We start from the raw sequence: 16,942 nt of genomic DNA on the forward strand, positions 1-16,942 counted from the left end.
AAACCTTCAGGAGAGCAACAGAGGAGGATCCCTCTCCCCGGATGGACAGATGAATAGATGTCATGTGACCAGATGAACAGAGTTACAGAGTTACATAAACACATTACATGAATATGACAATGTATGAATGGAACTCCAATCCATGAAACAGAAGGAGGTAGAGAGGAGGGGGGGCGGGGCATCAGCAGGGCCAATGGGAGGCCGGTTCACCAGGTATCAGACACCTCCAGGTCCAATGGACCCTATGAGACGTGAAGCCACAACGACTCCGGGGAGGAAGCAGAGTTAATAAGGTGCAATGGAGAGATGTAAATTCATCCATAAGGAGAGAGAGAAGAGGAGATAGGTGCTCAGTGTATCCTAAAACATCCCCCAGCAGCCTATAAGCCTATAGCAGCATATCAAGGGGCTGGACCAGGGCAAACCTGATTCAGCCCTAACTATAAGCACTATTAAAGAGGAAAGTCTTAAGTCTATTCTTAAATTAGGTGACTGTGTCTGCCTCCAGGACTGAAAGTGGAAGCTGGTTCCATAAAAGAGGAGCTTGATAACTGAAGGCTCTGGCTCCCATCCTACTTTTTAGGACTCTAGGAACCACAAGTAGCCCCGCATTTAGTGAGCGCAGCTCTCTAGTGGGGCAATATGGTACTACAAGCTCCTTAAGATATGATGGTGCATCACCAATCAAGGCTTTGTAGGTGAGGAGAAGAATTTTAAATGTGATTCTTGATTTTACAGGGAGCCAGTGCAGAGCAGCTAATACAGGAGTCATGTGATCTCTTTTCTTAGTTTTTGTAAGTACACGAGCTGCAGCATTCTGGATCAACTGGAGGGACTTAAGAGACTTATTAGAGCAGCCTGATAATAAGGAGTTGCAGTAATCTAGTCTGGAAGTAACAAACGCGTGAACCAGCTTTTCTGCATCTTTTTGGGACAAGATGTGTCTGATTTTTTAAATATTACGTAGATGATAAAATGCAATCCTTGAGATTTGCTTAACGTGGAGTTAAAGGACAAGTCTGGGTCAAAGATAACTAGAGATTCTTTACAGTGGTGTTGGATGCCAGGGCAATGCCATCTACAGAAACCACATCACCAGATAATTGATCTCTGAGGTGTTCAGGGCCAGTAAAATAACTTCAGTTTTGTTTGGAGGTCATCCATATTTTTATGTCATACTTGAATTTGAGCAAACTATGAACCTGACTCAGTTCTAACTATAATTCTGATCTAGCCATAGTTGGTAATACATATATTAGATCTGCTTCCAGCTGCTTTCTCCTTTTAAGTTATCAGTGTATTGATTAATAATGTATAGATATCTGATTTCTGATGGATTATTTGACTCGTAGGAGTTATAGATGGGAGAGGCAGACCTGATCTATAATCAATATTAAACTGATAATAAAATTTGATGTTATTAATGTGAATGAACAAATAGATAATGTGAGAATTGTGTTTGATGTGTGACCTGGGATGGTAGCAGAGATCTCTCTCTCTCACACACTCTCTCTCTCTCTCTTTCTCACACACACACACACACACACCCCGGTGATCGATCCGCTTCAGTCTTCCTGGTCTCTGATCAGGGTTCCTTCTGTTCTCATCGAGCCTGCAGGTCGCGTTGGTGTCGGTGAGTCGGTGTGCCGGTCTGGTTCTTGTTCCATCTGGTTCGTTCTGGTTCCGGCTGCTTGTTCCCTAACTTTTCGGAGTGGAGCTTCGTCTCGGGTGAACTGGTGGCGTCTTCGGGCACTTGGCTCCGCTAGGTTGGGATCAGTTCCGCCTCAGGTCTGTTTCACACCGAACCCCCGAACACGAAGCAGCTCGAGACGAGGTGATCCGGTCCGGTTCTGTTAGCAGCTACGTTACTAGATAGCTGTTAGTCTGAGTTAGCAGCTAGCAGCTAGCGGCTAACCCAGACTGCCTCGGTCCTCCTCATGCCGGCGATGCTGGAGAGAAACCCGGAGGCTCCGGGGAAGAGGAGAGGCAGAGGTCCGACGGGGAGCGGCAGCAGCGGGCCCGGAGCAGCAGCAAACCACAGCGGGAAGAGTCTGTCCGGGAATGGAACCAGCACCAACAGCTGCTGGGAAGAAGGAAGCTCCGGGTCCAGCAGCGACGAGGAGCATGGTGGGTAGCCTCGAACACTGTCCCACAGCGCAAACTACAGTGTGTTCCGTGTGCTCTGTGTACTGATACTGTGTGTGTGTGTGTGTGTGTGTGTGTGTGTGTGTGCGTGTGCGCGCGCGCGTGTGCGCGCAGGGGGAGGAGGGATGCGGGTCGGACTGCAGTACCAGGCCGTGGTTCCGGACTTTGACCCGGGTAAGAGACTCAGCGCGGATCGGCACTAAGAGTGGTAGCCTCGAACAACACGAGCACTGAAGTGCCTGATCCTGCTGATCTATGGTAAACTGGTTCCTGTCCTCTCAAACTGGTTCTAGCCATGTTCAACTGGTTCCACCTCTTTAGTACTCAAGTCCTACTGGTTCTGACTGTAATGGATCCCAGTGGGTCTGGTTGTGAACTGGAGAGCCTCAACAGCAGCAGCTTCTAGCAGCTTTTACTGCTTTCTTCTGCTTCTGTCATATTTGTTTTCCAGCTTCTCATTCTGGATCGGACTGATCTTAGTTCCGTACTGGGTGTGTTATACCTCCAGGTCGGTAATAGTCACGATACTCTGTTGTTTAGTTCAGTTTATGCACAAATAAGAACAAAACACAGCATGCATTTAAGCAGAAAAAGGGATGAAACAATAATATGAATACATGATACATTTGTCATACTGTAGAAAGATCCAGCTGTAAGTCTGTGTTCTATTATGATGATTTAGATCTAAATATGTCTGGATTCAACATTTCTATAAATATCTAACAACATGTGGTCATGTTGGTAAAATCAGGTTCTATCAGAAGAGAGGAGCTGGACTCTGAGAGTCTAGGATGAACAGGCTTCAACCAAAGCTAATGTGTCCACTTTATTAGTATTACCACTACAATGTCCTGCGGTCCCTGAATGCACCGTCACTGACTGAGGCCAGTGTTTCCTCATTAAGGGGAACTTCTAATGGATCAGGTCATTGTGATACACGGCTCACTCTGATCGGTGCAGCCAACATGGAATGGACCAATGATAAGAAATTCACTAACAACGTTTTTCGGAAGTGAAATATTCAGTTATGCTTAATTAATATCAAAGGAATTGTGTCAGGTAAAGAGACGGCATTGTTTATTTGTCCAACACTTTGTGTTTGATGTCCATGAAGTGGACAGAGGTGTTCTCATCAGAGGTGATCATTAAGAATATAGAGGTCACACTCAATGGGCCAGCAGCTGCTTTAATAATCCATAATATAAATGTAGCATCAAGAAACGGTGGAACATTTGCTCTCTGGTAAAACTGGTCATAACTTTGGTCATAATTGTGGGTCATAACTGGTCATAACTGTGTGTCATCAGAAGTGTCCCAGGCTGCTCAGCTCAGAGAGAACCTTGGCATGCTGGTCTGGATCCCCAGCAGCTGTCTGAACCAGACTCAGTGTAAGAAACTCCACATTTAACAGATACACTACAGTGAACATGGTGGAGCTGTTTACAGTGTATTTTACAGTGTGTTTTATTTTACAGTGTATTTTAGTTTACAGTGTATTTTACAGTGTGTTTTAGTTTACAGTGTGTTTTATTTTACAGTGTGTTTTAGTTTACAGTGTATTTTCTGTTTTAGTGGACGAGTACATTGCCATCGCCAAAGAGAAACACGGCTACAACATGGAGCAGGTAAGAGTTTACTTGAACTCTGACAACGTTTGTGTAAATACATATATATATATATATATATATATATATAGATACAGTACATATATGTATATGTATCCTCTCTTCAGGCTCTCGGGATGCTCTTCTGGCACAAACACAACATTGAGAAGTCTCTGGCCGACCTGCCCAACTTCACTCCGTTCCCTGACGAGTGGACGGTGGAGGACCGAGTTCTGTTCGAACAGGCCTTCAGCTTCCACGGGAAGAGCTTCCACCGCATCCAGCAGATGGTACGTTCTCCACCAGTGGGACCTGTTCAACAGGTGTTTACTGCTGTATGTGTGGATTAACACCTGTCTCTCTGTGTAGTTACCTGATAAATCCATGGCCAGTCTGGTGCGATTTTATTACTCGTGGAAGAAAAGTCGCAGTAAAACGAGTCTAATGGACCGACAGACACGCAAACACAAGAGAGAAAGAGATGACAGGTGAGCTGCAATCTGCACAGGTAACACAACTTTACTGTTGTTACCTGTTGTGTTACATTGTGTTACCTGTACTGTTGTTACAGGTATCAACAGTACCGGGCCCTATTTCTCGTACCTGGCTAACGTAGTTAGCTGGATAATTTTCAGGATAAGATTTACACAAGTCAGGCTTTTCGGTTCCACGAAGCAAGTTTGGCAAAATCACCATAAATGTGAACCCGCTCCAGGCTCATTCAGTCTAGCTGGATAATCTGGCCACGCCCCCTGAAGAAAGCCCCTCCCTTCCTCATTGATGAAGTGATATTAGTTATATTAATGTTTCATAGGGAGAGAGTTCTGATGACGTGATGACGACTTCCTGTACGAGCGCCTTCCATTCTGCCCTCAAGGAATCAATTATTACGGACCTTCTGGAGCCTACATTGAACACCACATTGACTGTCTCACAGACTGTATGCAGAGCCTTGTGGTACATTGTGGTACATTGTGGTACATTGTTGTACATTGTTGTACATTGTTGTACATTTTTGTACAGTGTGGTACATTGTTGTACATTGTTGTACATTGTTGTACAGTGTGGTATATTATTGTACAGTGTGGTACATTATTGTACATTGTGGTACATTATTGTAGATTGTGGTACAGTGTGGTACGTTATTGTACAGTGTGGTACATTGTTGTACATTGTGGTACAGTGTGGTACATTATTGTACAGTGTTGTACATTGTGGTACAGTGTGGTACATTATTGTACATTGTGGTACATTATTGTAGATTGTGGTACAGTGTGGTATATTATTGTACATTGTTGTACATTGTTGTACAGTGTGGTACATTATTGTACATTGTGGTACAGTGTGGTACATTATTGTACATTGTTGTACAGTGTGGTACATTGTGGTACAGTGTGGTACATTATTGTACAGTGTTGTACATTGTGGTACAGTGTGGTACATTATTGTACATTGTTGTACAGTGTGGTACATTGTGGTACAGTGTGGTACATTATTGTACAGTGTGGTACATTATTGTACATTGTGGTACATTATTGTAGATTGTGGTACAGTGTGGTACATTATTGTACAGTGTTGTACATTGTGGTACATTGTGGTACATTATTGTACATTGTGGTACAGTGTGGTACATTATTGTACATTGTTGTACAGTGTGGTACATTGTGGTACAGTGTGGTACATTATTGTACAGTGTTGTACATTGTGGTACAGTGTGGTACATTATTGTAGATTGTGGTACAGTGTGGTACATTATTGTACAGTGTTGTACATTGTGGTACATTATTGTACATTGTGGTACAGTGTGGTACATTATTGTACATTGTTGTACAGTGTGGTACAGTGTGGTACATTATTGTACAGTGTTGTACATTGTGGTACAGTGTGGTACATTATTGTAGATTGTTGTACAGTGTGGTACATTGTGGTACAGTGTGGTACATTATTGTACAGTGTTGTACATTGTGGTACAGTGTGGTACATTATTGTAGATTGTTGTACAGTGTGGTACATTATTGTACAGTGTGGTACATTATTGTACATTGTGGTACATTATTGTAGATTGTGGTACAGTGTGGTACATTATTGTACAGTGTTGTACATTGTGGTACATTGTGGTACATTATTGTACATTGTGGTACAGTGTGGTACATTATTGTAGATTGTTGTACAGTGTGGTACATTGTGGTACAGTGTGGTACATTATTGTACATTGTGGTACAGTGTGGTACATTATTGTAGATTGTTGTACAGTGTGGTACATTGTGGTACAGTGTGGTACATTATTGTACAGTGTTGTACATTGTGGTACAGTGTGGTACATTATTGTACATTGTGGTACAGTGTGGTACATTATTGTACATTGTGGTACATTATTGTAGATTGTGGTACAGTGTGGTACATTATTGTACAGTGTGGTACATTATTGTACATTGTTGTATATTGTGGTACAGTGTGGTACATTATTGTACAGTGTTGTACATTGTGGTACAGTGTGGTACATTATTGTACATTGTTGTACAGTGTGGTACATTAGTGTACATTGTGGTACATTATTGTAGATTGTGGTACAGTGTGGTACATTATTGTACATTGTTGTACATTGTTGTACAGTGTGGTACATTATTGTACATTGTTGTACAGTGTGGTACATTGTGGTACAGTGTGGTACATTATTGTACAGTGTTGTACATTGTGGTACAGTGTGGTACATTATTGTAGATTGTTGTACAGTGTGGTACATTGTGGTACAGTGTGGTACATTATTGTACAGTGTTGTACATTGTGGTACAGTGTGGTACATTATTGTACATTGTTGTACAGTGTGGTACATTATTGTACATTGTGGTACATTATTGTAGATTGTGGTACAGTGTGGTAAATTATTGTACAGTGTGGTACATTATTGTACATTGTTGTATATTGTGGTACAGTGTGGTACATTATTGTACAGTGTTGTACAGTGTGGTACATTATTGTACATTGTGGTACATTATTGTACATTGTTGTACAGTGTGGTACATTAGTGTACATTGTGGTACATCATTGTAGATTGTGGTACAGTGTGGTACATTATTGTACATTGTTGTACATTGTTGTACAGTGTGGTACATTATTGTACATTGTTGTACAGTGTGGTACATTATTGTACATTGTGGTACAGTGTGGTACAGTGTGGTACATTATTGTACAGTGTGGTACATTATTGTACATTGTTGTACAGTGTGATACATTATTGTACAGTGTTGTACATTGTGGTACATTATTGTACATTGTTGTACAGTGTGGTACATTGTGGTACAGTGTGGTACATTATTGTAGATTGTGGTACAGTGTGGTACATTGTTGTACAGTGTGGTACATTATTGTAGATTGTGGTACAGTGTGGTACATTATTGTACAGTGTGGTACATTATTGTACATTGTGGTACAGTGTGGTACATTATTGTAGATTGTGGTACAGTGTGGTACATTGTTGTACATTGTGGTACATTATTGTAGATTGTGGTACAGTGTGGTACATTATTGTACAGTGTGGTACATTATTGTACATTGTTGTACATTGTGGTACAGTGTGGTACATTATTGTACAGTGTTGTACATTGTGGTACATTATTGTACATTGTTGTACAGTGTGGTACATTGTTGTACATTGTGGTACATTATTGTACATTGTGGTACAGTGTGGTACATTATTGTACATTGTTGTACAGTGTGGTACATTATTGTACATTGTGGTACATTATTGTAGATTGTGGTACAGTGTGGTACATTATTGTACATTGTTGTACATTGTGGTACATTATTGTACAGTGTTGTACATTGTGGTACAGTGTGGTACATTATTGTACATTGTTGTACAGTGTGGTACATTGTGGTACAGTGTGGTACATTATTGTAGATTGTTGTACAGTGTGGTACATTGTGGTACAGTGTGGTACATTATTGTACAGTGTTGTACATTGTGGTACAGTGTGGTACATTATTGTACATTGTTGTACAGTGTGGTACATTGTGGTACAGTGTGGTACATTATTGTAGATTGTGGTAGGCCGTGGTTTAGGTGAACGTTCCCTGGCCATGTCCGAGTAAATGCAATAAAAGTTATATATAGTCATCTCCACATACATGAATATACACATATATAGTATATATTGTTCTGAAAGAGTTGAGATAGTTATGTTAGATCTCATTGGATGATGCATGTCATTACACCGACTACCAGCAGGCACATTTAAAGAATGAGGCTCTTCAAATGAGCCGATACATTTTCCCAACACTGATGCTGCGTTGAGAGTAGATTCATGAAAGTCAATGTACAGACGAATGGATGTGAATTGTGAATAAAGAGGATGTTCATCCACTTATCTAGACGTAGTCGGTGAAAGTCACCGAGCTGTGTGAGCCTACGGGTGATGTTATGTGTATATGTATACATGTCAGTGCTCGGCAAAGAATCGATTAATCGCATGTTTTTCTGTGATTAACTGCGATTAATCGCATTATGAGCAAAATTCAAGAATGAATTAAAAACTAGAGTATTGCATGCTTTTATTTTAAAGTAATGTTCAGGACAATATAACAGGCACAGTGTTAAGCCCCTCCTAGTGCAGCAAAAAAAATGCAGTTAATGCATGATAGAATTATTTTCGGCGTTAAATCATTAATAACGTGTTAACGTGACCAGCCCTATATATATATATATATATATATATATATATATATATATATATATATATAAAAATCATGTTTCAGTGATCGACGCTTCAACCTTTTGAAGTCGGACGGGCACGCGCAACTATCCTGATTACTGAAGTCTGGTTCAACTATCCTGATTACTGAAGTCTGGTTCAACTATCCTGATTACTGAAGTCTGGTTCAACTATCCTGATTACTGAAGTCTGGTTCAACTATCCTGAGTACTGAAGTCTGGTTCAACTATCCTGATTACTGAAGTCTGATTCAACTATCCTGATTACTGAAGTCTGGTTCAACTATCCTGATTACTGAAGTCTGGTTCAACTATCCTGAGTACTGAAGTCTGGTTCAACTATCCTGATTACTGAAGTCTGGTTCAACTATCCTGATTACTGAAGTCTGGTCCAACTATCCTGATTACTGAAGTCTGGTCCAACTATCCTGATTACTGAAGTCTGGTTCAACTATCCTGAGTACTGAAGTCTGGTTCAACTATCCTGAGTACTGAAGTCTGGTTCAACTATCCTGATTACTGAAGTCTGGTTCAACTATCCTGATTACTGAAGTCTGGTTCAACTATCCTGATTACTGAAGTCTGGTTCAACTATCCTGATTACTGAAGTCTGGTCCAACTATCCTGATTACTGAAGTCTGGTTCAACTATCCTGATTACTGAAGTCTGGTCCAACTATCCTGATTACTGAAGTCTGGTCCAACTATCCTGATTACTGAAGTCTGGTTCAACTATCCTGATTACTGAAGTCTGGTTCAACTATCCTGATTACTGAAGTCTGATTCAACTATCCTGATTACTGAAGTCTGGTTCAACTATCCTGATTACTGAAGTCTGGTCCAACTATCCTGATTACTGAAGTCTGGTTCAACTATCCTGATTACTGAAGTCTGGTTCAACTATCCTGATTACTGAAGTCTGATTCAACTATCCTGAGTACTGAAGTCTGATTCAACTATCCTGATTACTGAAGTCTGGTTCAACTATCCTGATTACTGAAGTCTGGTTCAACTATCCTGATTACTGAAGTCTGGTTCAACTATCCTGATTACTGAAGTCTGGTTCAACTATCCTGATTACTGAAGTCTGGATCAACTATCCTGATTACTGACGTCTGGTTCAACTATCCTGATTACTGAAATCTGGTTAAACTATCCTGATTACTGAAGTCTGGTTCAACTATCCTGATTACTGAAGTCTGGTTCAACTATCCTGATTACTGAAGTCTGGTTAAACTATCCTGATTACTGAAGTCTGGTTCAACTATCCTGACTACTGAAGTCTGGTTCAACTATCCTGAGTACTGAAGTCTGGATCAACTATCCTGATTACTGACGTCTGGTTCAACTATTCTGAGTACTGAAGTCTGGTTCAACTATCCTGATTACTGAAGTCTGGTTCAACTATCCTGAGTACTGACGTCTGATTCAACTATCCTGACTACTGAAGTCTGGTTCAACTATCCTGATTACTGAAGTCTGGTTCAACTATCCTGAGTACTGAAGTCTGATTCAACTATCCTGATTACTGAAGTCTGGTTCAACTATCCTGAGTATTAAAGTCTGGTTCAACTATCCTGATTACTGAAGTCTGGTTCAACTATCCTGATTACTGAAGTCTGGTTCAACTATCCTGATTACTGAAGTCTGGTTAAACTATCCTGATTACTGAAGTCTGGTTCAACTATCCTGACTACTGAAGTCTGGTTCAACTATTCTGAGTACTGAAGTCTGGATCAACTATCCTGATTACTGACGTCTGGTTCAACTATTCTGAGTACTGAAGTCTGGTTCAACTATCCTGATTACTGAAGTCTGGTTCAACTATCCTGAGTACTGACGTCTGATTCAACTATCCTGACTACTGAAGTCTGGTTCAACTATCCTGATTACTGAAGTCTGGTCCAACTATCCTGATTACTGAAGTCTGGTTCAACTATCCTGATTACTGAAGTCTGGTTCAACTATCCTGAGTACTGACGTCTGATTCAACTATCCTGACTACTGAAGTCTGGTTCAACTATCCTGATTACTGAAGTCTGGTTCAACTATCCTGAGTACTGAAGTCTGATTCAACTATCCTGATTACTGAAGTCTGGTTCAACTATCCTGAGTATTGAAGTCTGGTTCAACTATCCTGATTACTGAAGTCTGGTTCAACTATCCTGAGTACTGACGTCTGATTCAACTATCCTGAGTACTGAAGTCTGATTCAACTATCCTGATTACTGAAGTCTGGATCAACTATCCTGATTACTGAAGTCTGGATCAACTATCCTGATTACTGAAGTCTGGATCAACTATCCTGATTACTGAAGTCTGGATCAACTATCCTGATTACTGAAGTCTGGTTCAACTATCCTGAGTATTGAAGTCTGGATCAACTATCCTGATTACTGAAGTCTGGTTCAACTATCCTGAGTATTGAAGTCTGGTTCAACTATCCTGATTACTGAAGTCTGGTCCAACTATCCTGAGTATTGAAGTCTGGTTCAACTATCCTGATTACTGAAGTCTGGTTCAACTCTCCTGATTACTGAAGTCTGGTTCAACTATCCTGATTACTGAAGTCTGGTTCAACTATCCTGATTACTGAAGTCTGGTTCAACTCTCCTGATTACTGAAGTCTGGTTCAACTATCCTGATTACTGAAGTCTGGTTCAACTCTCCTGATTACTGAAGTCTGGTTCAACTATCCTGATTACTGAAGTCTGGTTCAACTATCCTGATTACTGAAGTCTGGTTCAACTATCCTGATTACTGAAGTCTGGTTCAACTATCCTGATTACTGAAGTCTGGTTCAACTATCCTGAGTACTGAAGTCTGGTTCAACTATCCTGATTACTGAAGTCTGGTTCAACTATCCTGAGTACTGAAATATGGTTCGAATTAACCAGATTGTTTGAGCGTGGAACATATTTTGAGAAACCGAGATAGCCTGACTTAAATCATCGGGTTAATTTTATCTGGATAATAGGAAATTTGATCGACTTAGTTGAACCACGTACGAGGAACGGGGGCCCTGGTGACACAACATGTTTATTAAATTCTAATAAATACGTTTTAATCTCTCAGCGAGGATGAAGTCGAGGTCAGAAACATAAATCCTCCCAGTGACTCTGAGCTCGACCCAAATAAAGACGACAAGAAGGAGGTAAACCACGGTTTCCTGTTTACAGACATTGTGTTGACTGTTTGCTGTTTACAGACTGCTTATTGTTTACAAACATTGTGTTTACTGTTTGCCGACTTTTTTTTGTATACAAACCTTTTGCTGACTGTTTATTGTTTACAGATTACTTACTGTTTACCTACCTTTTGTTTACTGTTTACATCAGACTTGTTTTTAAATTAAAGACTGGTTTTGTTTCAGCTGAGTTCTGGATCAGAGAGGTCAGAGGTCAAACTAGCTCCTGGACCAAAGGTAAGAACACTTGAACTAAACATGTCTCTCTCTCTCTTTGTACCTGTCTGTCTCTCCCAGTCAGGAAGTAGTAACCTGTCCTCTCTGTGTGTACCTGTCTGTCTCTCCCAGTCAGGAAGTAGTAACCTGTCCTCTCTGTGTGTACCTGTCTGTCTCTCCCAGTCAGGAAGTAGTAACCTGTCCTCTCTCTTTGTACCTGTCTGTCTCTCCCAGTCAGGAAGTAGTAACCTGTCCTCTCTCTTTGTACCTGTCTGTCTCTCCCAGTCAGGAAGTAGTAACCTGTCCTCTCTCTTTGTACCTGTCTGTCTCTCCCAGTCAGGAAGTAGTAACCTGTCCTCTCTGTGTGTACCTGTCTGTCTCTCCCAGTCAGGAAGTAGTAACCTGTCCTCTCTCTTTGTACCTGTCTGTCTCTCCCAGTCAGGAAGTAGTAACCTGTCCTCTCTGTGTGTACCTGTCTGTCTCTCCCAGTCAGGAAGTAGTAACCTGTCCTCTCTCTTTGTACCTGTCTGTCTCTCCCAGTCAGGAAGTAGTAACCTGTCCTCTCTCTTTGTACCTGTCTGTCTCTCCCAGTCAGGAAGTAGTAACCTGTCCTCTCTCTTTGTACCTGTCTGTCTCTCCCAGTCAGGAAGTAGTAACCTGTCTGTCTCTCTGTGTACCTGAAGACAGGTAGCAAGGCGTCTCAGCGGTTGAAAAAACGACCTCCAAAAGGAATGTTCCTGAATCAGCAGGACGTGGTTTCTCTCTCGTCTTCGTCTGCTCAGGGTCTCATCCGACAACTGGATTGTCAACTGGTCTCCATAAAGAGACAGGTCTGTCTACCTGTCTATCTCTCTCTCCTCACAAATACATTAAATCAACTTAATAGGCATGAATGTAACATGGACAATAGCAAAACATCAAGTAACAATAAGAAGAAAAAGAACAAAGTATAATTGGTGAGTTCTTCTTAAGAAGCTTCAGTCGTCATGTCATCTGATTGGTCCCTTTCAGTTCTCAGTGAAAATATAGAACACAATGTGCAGGTTCTGAATAGTTGAGGGTAATCTGCGGTGAATAAATGCAACACCTGCTGATTAAAAAGCTCTCTCTCTCTCTCTCTCTCTCTCTCTCTCTCTCTCTCTCTCTCTCTTCTCACACACACCTGTACCCCTCTGTTTATCAGATCCAGACTATCAAACAGTCAAACGGCTCCCTGAAGGAGAAAATCAGCTCAGGAGTTGACGAGTACAAACAGCCTGAGGTAACCCTGGCAATGCAGCAATACACATGGCAATACAACTGGCAATGCCTGTTACTGTGTTTTGAAGTTGGTGGCGTTGCTTTTTTTCTTTTCATGTTGTTGTATTCTTGCTTCAGGTGAATCAGAAGTTTAACACTCGTTGGACCACAGAGGAGCAGCTGCTTGCTGTTCAAGGTAATATCTGACCTTCCTATAACCAGGTGAACTGAGACACCTGAACTACCTGTAACCAGGTGAACTGAGACACCTGAACTACCTGTAACCAGGTGAACTGAGACACCTGAACTACCTGTAACCAGGTGAACTGAGACACCTGAACTACCTGTAACCAGGTGAACTGAGACACCTGAACTAACTGTAACCAGGTGAACTGAGACACCTGAACTACCTGTAACCAGGTGAACTGAGACACCTGAACTACCTGTAACCAGGTGAACTGAGACACCTGAACTACCTGTAACCAGGTGAACTGAGACACCTGAACTACATGTAACCAGGTGAACTGAGACACCTGAACTACCTGTAACCAGGTGAACTGAGACACATGAACTACATGTAACCAGGTGAACTGAGACACATGAACTAACTGTAACCAGGTGAACTGAGACACATGAACTACATGTAACCAGGTGAACTGAGACACCTGAACTACCTGTAACCAGGTGAACTGAGACACCTGAACTACCTGTAACCAGGTGAACTGAGACACCTGAACTACATGTAACCAGGTGAACTGAGACACTTGAACTACATGTAACCAGGTGAACTGAGACACATGAACTACCTGTAACCAGGTGAACTGAGACACCTGAACTACATGTTACCATGTGAACTGAGACACATGAACTACATGCAACCAGGTGAACTGAGACACCTGAACTACCTGTAACCAGGTGAACTGAGACACCTGAACTACCTGTAACCAGGTGAACTGAGACACCTGAACTACCTGTAACCAGGTGAACTGAGACACCTGAACTACCTGTAACCAGGTGAACTGAGACACCTGAACTACATGTAACCAGGTGAACTGAGACACCTGAACTACCTGTAACCAGGTGAACTGAGACACATGAACTACATGTAACCAGGTGAACTGAGACACATGAACTAACTGTAACCAGGTGAACTGAGACACTTGAACTACATGTAACCAGGTGAACTGAGACACATGAACTACCTGTAACCAGGTGAACTGAGACACCTGAACTACATGTTACCATGTGAACTGAGACACATGAACTACATGCAACCAGGTGAACTGAGACACCTGAACTACCTGTAACCAGGTGAACTGAGACACCTGAACTACCTGTAACCAGGTGAACTGAGACACCTGAACTACCTGTAACCAGGTGAACTGAGACACCTGAACTACCTGTAACCAGGTGAACTGAGACACCTGAACTACATGTAACCAGGTGAACTGAGACACCTGAACTACCTGTAACCAGGTGAACTGAGACACATGAACTACATGTAACCAGGTGAACTGAGACACATGAACTAACTGTAACCAGGTGAACTGAGACACATGAACTACCTGTAACCAGGTGAACTGAGACACCTGAACTACCTGTAACCAGGTGAACTGAGACACCTGAACTACCTGTAACCAGGTGAACTGAGACACCTGAACTACATGTAACCAGGTGAACTGAGACACCTGAACTACCTGTAACCAGGTGAACTGAGACACATGAACTACATGTAACCAGGTGAACTGAGACACATGAACTAACTGTAACCAGGTGAACTGAGACACATGAACTACCTGTAACCAGGTGAACTGAGACACATGAACTACATGTAACCAGGTGAACTGAGACACATGAACTACATGTAACCAGGTGAACTGAGACACTTGAACTACATGTAACCAGGTGAACTGAGACACATGAACTACCTGTAACCAGGTGAACTGAGACACATGAACTACATGTTACCATGTGAACTGAGACACATGAACTACATGCAACCAGGTGAACAGAACTGAACTAATTAATCCGTGATCACTTAAATTAAACCTCTCAGTCAGTGATTGGTTAGTGACTCTGCCTCTCATCCAATGACATGCAGCCATCAGGAAGTATGGGCGGGACTTCCAGGCAATCTCAGATGTGATTGGTAACAAGTCGGTGGTTCAGGTGAAGAACTTCCTGGTGAACTACAGACGGAGGTTTAACCTGGATGAGGTTCTTCAGGAGTGGGAGGCCGAACACGGCATGGAGGCGGGAGACAGGGGAGGAGGAGAGGAGGACAAGATGGAGGACAAGATGGAGGAGTGTCCTGCTGAGGAGGAGGAGTTCACGGCCACGGAAACAAAAGAGGTGAGGAGAAGTTTTCATGTTTACTTATAATCCCATAATCCTCTCTGTCTGCTACAAGAGTTTTGTTAACTTTCTGTGATCAATCCTGAAATCTGATTCTTGGAGAATAATAAATCACATTAGAGAACACTAAAGTCAAGGAAGTTAAGACGGTAACTTTATAGTTATTTAAAAGTATATATTTACAGCAACACCACCTGCATGTGAAACTCCATCTTGTTGAATGTTTCTGCCCAAAACGTGGTTTTAGTTATGGCAGGGTGAAGGTTGTGTGGCGGTGGCTAACTTTCACCATCAGGACTGAGCTGTGACACTCTCATTCACTCACTCTACTATAATACTGTCACTCTTCTCTCACTCTATTCTAACTATACTTTCACTATACTGTCACTCTACTATAACTCCACTGTCACCTCTTTCACTCTATTCTAACTATACTTTCATTCTACTATAACTATACTGTCACTCTACTGTCTCTAGTATCTCACTCTACTATAACTCCACTCTACTATAACTTTACTGTCACTCTATTCTCACTATACTATAACTCTCACTCTACAATAACTATACTATAACTCTTCTCTCACTCTACTATAACTCTTCTCTCACTCTACTATAACTCTACTCTACCAAAACTTTACTCTCACTCTATTTCTCATTATTCTCTCACTCTACTATAACTCTTCTCTCACTCTACCAAAACTTTACTCTCACTCTATTTCTCATTATTCTCTCACTCTACTATAACTCAACTCTCACTCTACAATACCTATACTGTCACTCTTCTCTCACTCTACTGTGTTTCTACTCTCTGCAGGACTCGACCTCTCCGATGGACTCCCAGAAGCCTCTGCCGTCTTGACTCCGTCCTCTGGTTCGATGATGTCTTCATGAGTTTATTATTTTATTTTACTGTGTTTGACTTTTATTGGTCAGTTATGAGGTTTTTGTCATGAACTTGTCGTCACTGCCAATCAGAATTCAAAGTGTGTGGGGTCTGTTTTGTCTTTTTTTCCCCACAGATTTCACAATGTTTTATGTTTTGTTTTTGGGGGTGGGGCTTCGCTATGTTGGATGATGTCACTCAGGTAGGGGGCCTTGACAAAAAACAAAAACGTCATTAATAAACAAATCTGTTTCTTCTTTAGTTTCTTCTGTTTTTTCTTTTAGCTCAGTGCTGTTTTTTGAACAAATAAAAACACCAATATACTAATATCATTTATTTATATTATTATATCTATATATAATTATCTATATTATTTATACTATTTACACAGCAGCTTTCCAAAAAAAGAGACGACAGTGGGTGGACTCGTGGACTGGGATATAATGTTTCTGTTTCTACATGGTTGGGTTCACCGGCTGCTAAAGGTTTGTCTCAAATACAATCGGAAAGGTCACTTTCCCAATAATTCATATCAATATGAGAATATAAGAATGAGAATATGAACATATGAAAATATATGAATACAAGAATATGAACATATAA

At 41.4% G+C, this 16,942-nt stretch overlaps 1 protein-coding gene across 3 annotated transcripts; it reads left to right on the plus strand.

The window, feature by feature from the left end:
• Window positions 1-1,415: 1,415 nt before the first annotated feature.
• rcor1 (REST corepressor 1) lies at window positions 1,416-16,600 on the plus strand. Of its 3 annotated transcripts, none has more exons than XM_034525470.1 (13): window positions 1,416-2,127; window positions 2,260-2,319; window positions 3,453-3,533; window positions 3,718-3,770; window positions 3,878-4,039; window positions 4,119-4,237; window positions 11,535-11,613; window positions 11,833-11,883; window positions 12,546-12,692; window positions 13,046-13,123; window positions 13,240-13,297; window positions 15,328-15,453; window positions 16,271-16,600. In XM_034525470.1, exons 1-12 carry the CDS (start codon window positions 1,938-1,940, stop codon window positions 15,417-15,419), a joined length of 1,170 nt encoding a protein of 389 aa, XP_034381361.1. In that variant the 5' UTR covers window positions 1,416-1,937; the 3' UTR covers window positions 15,420-15,453; window positions 16,271-16,600. The 3 variants fall into 3 exon arrangements, with proteins under 3 accessions (XP_034381361.1, XP_034381360.1, XP_034381362.1); XM_034525469.1 differs by having other exon boundaries at window positions 1,417-2,127; window positions 15,203-15,453; XM_034525471.1 differs by lacking the exons at window positions 1,416-2,127; window positions 2,260-2,319 and adding an exon at window positions 2,349-2,653 and having other exon boundaries at window positions 15,203-15,453.
• Window positions 16,601-16,942: the final 342 nt, after the last annotated feature.

The sequence above is a fragment of the Cyclopterus lumpus genome, chromosome 22, assembly GCF_009769545.1.
Source record: "Cyclopterus lumpus isolate fCycLum1 chromosome 22, fCycLum1.pri, whole genome shotgun sequence".
In the NCBI taxonomy this organism is placed as follows: Eukaryota; Metazoa; Chordata; class Actinopteri; order Perciformes; family Cyclopteridae; genus Cyclopterus; species Cyclopterus lumpus.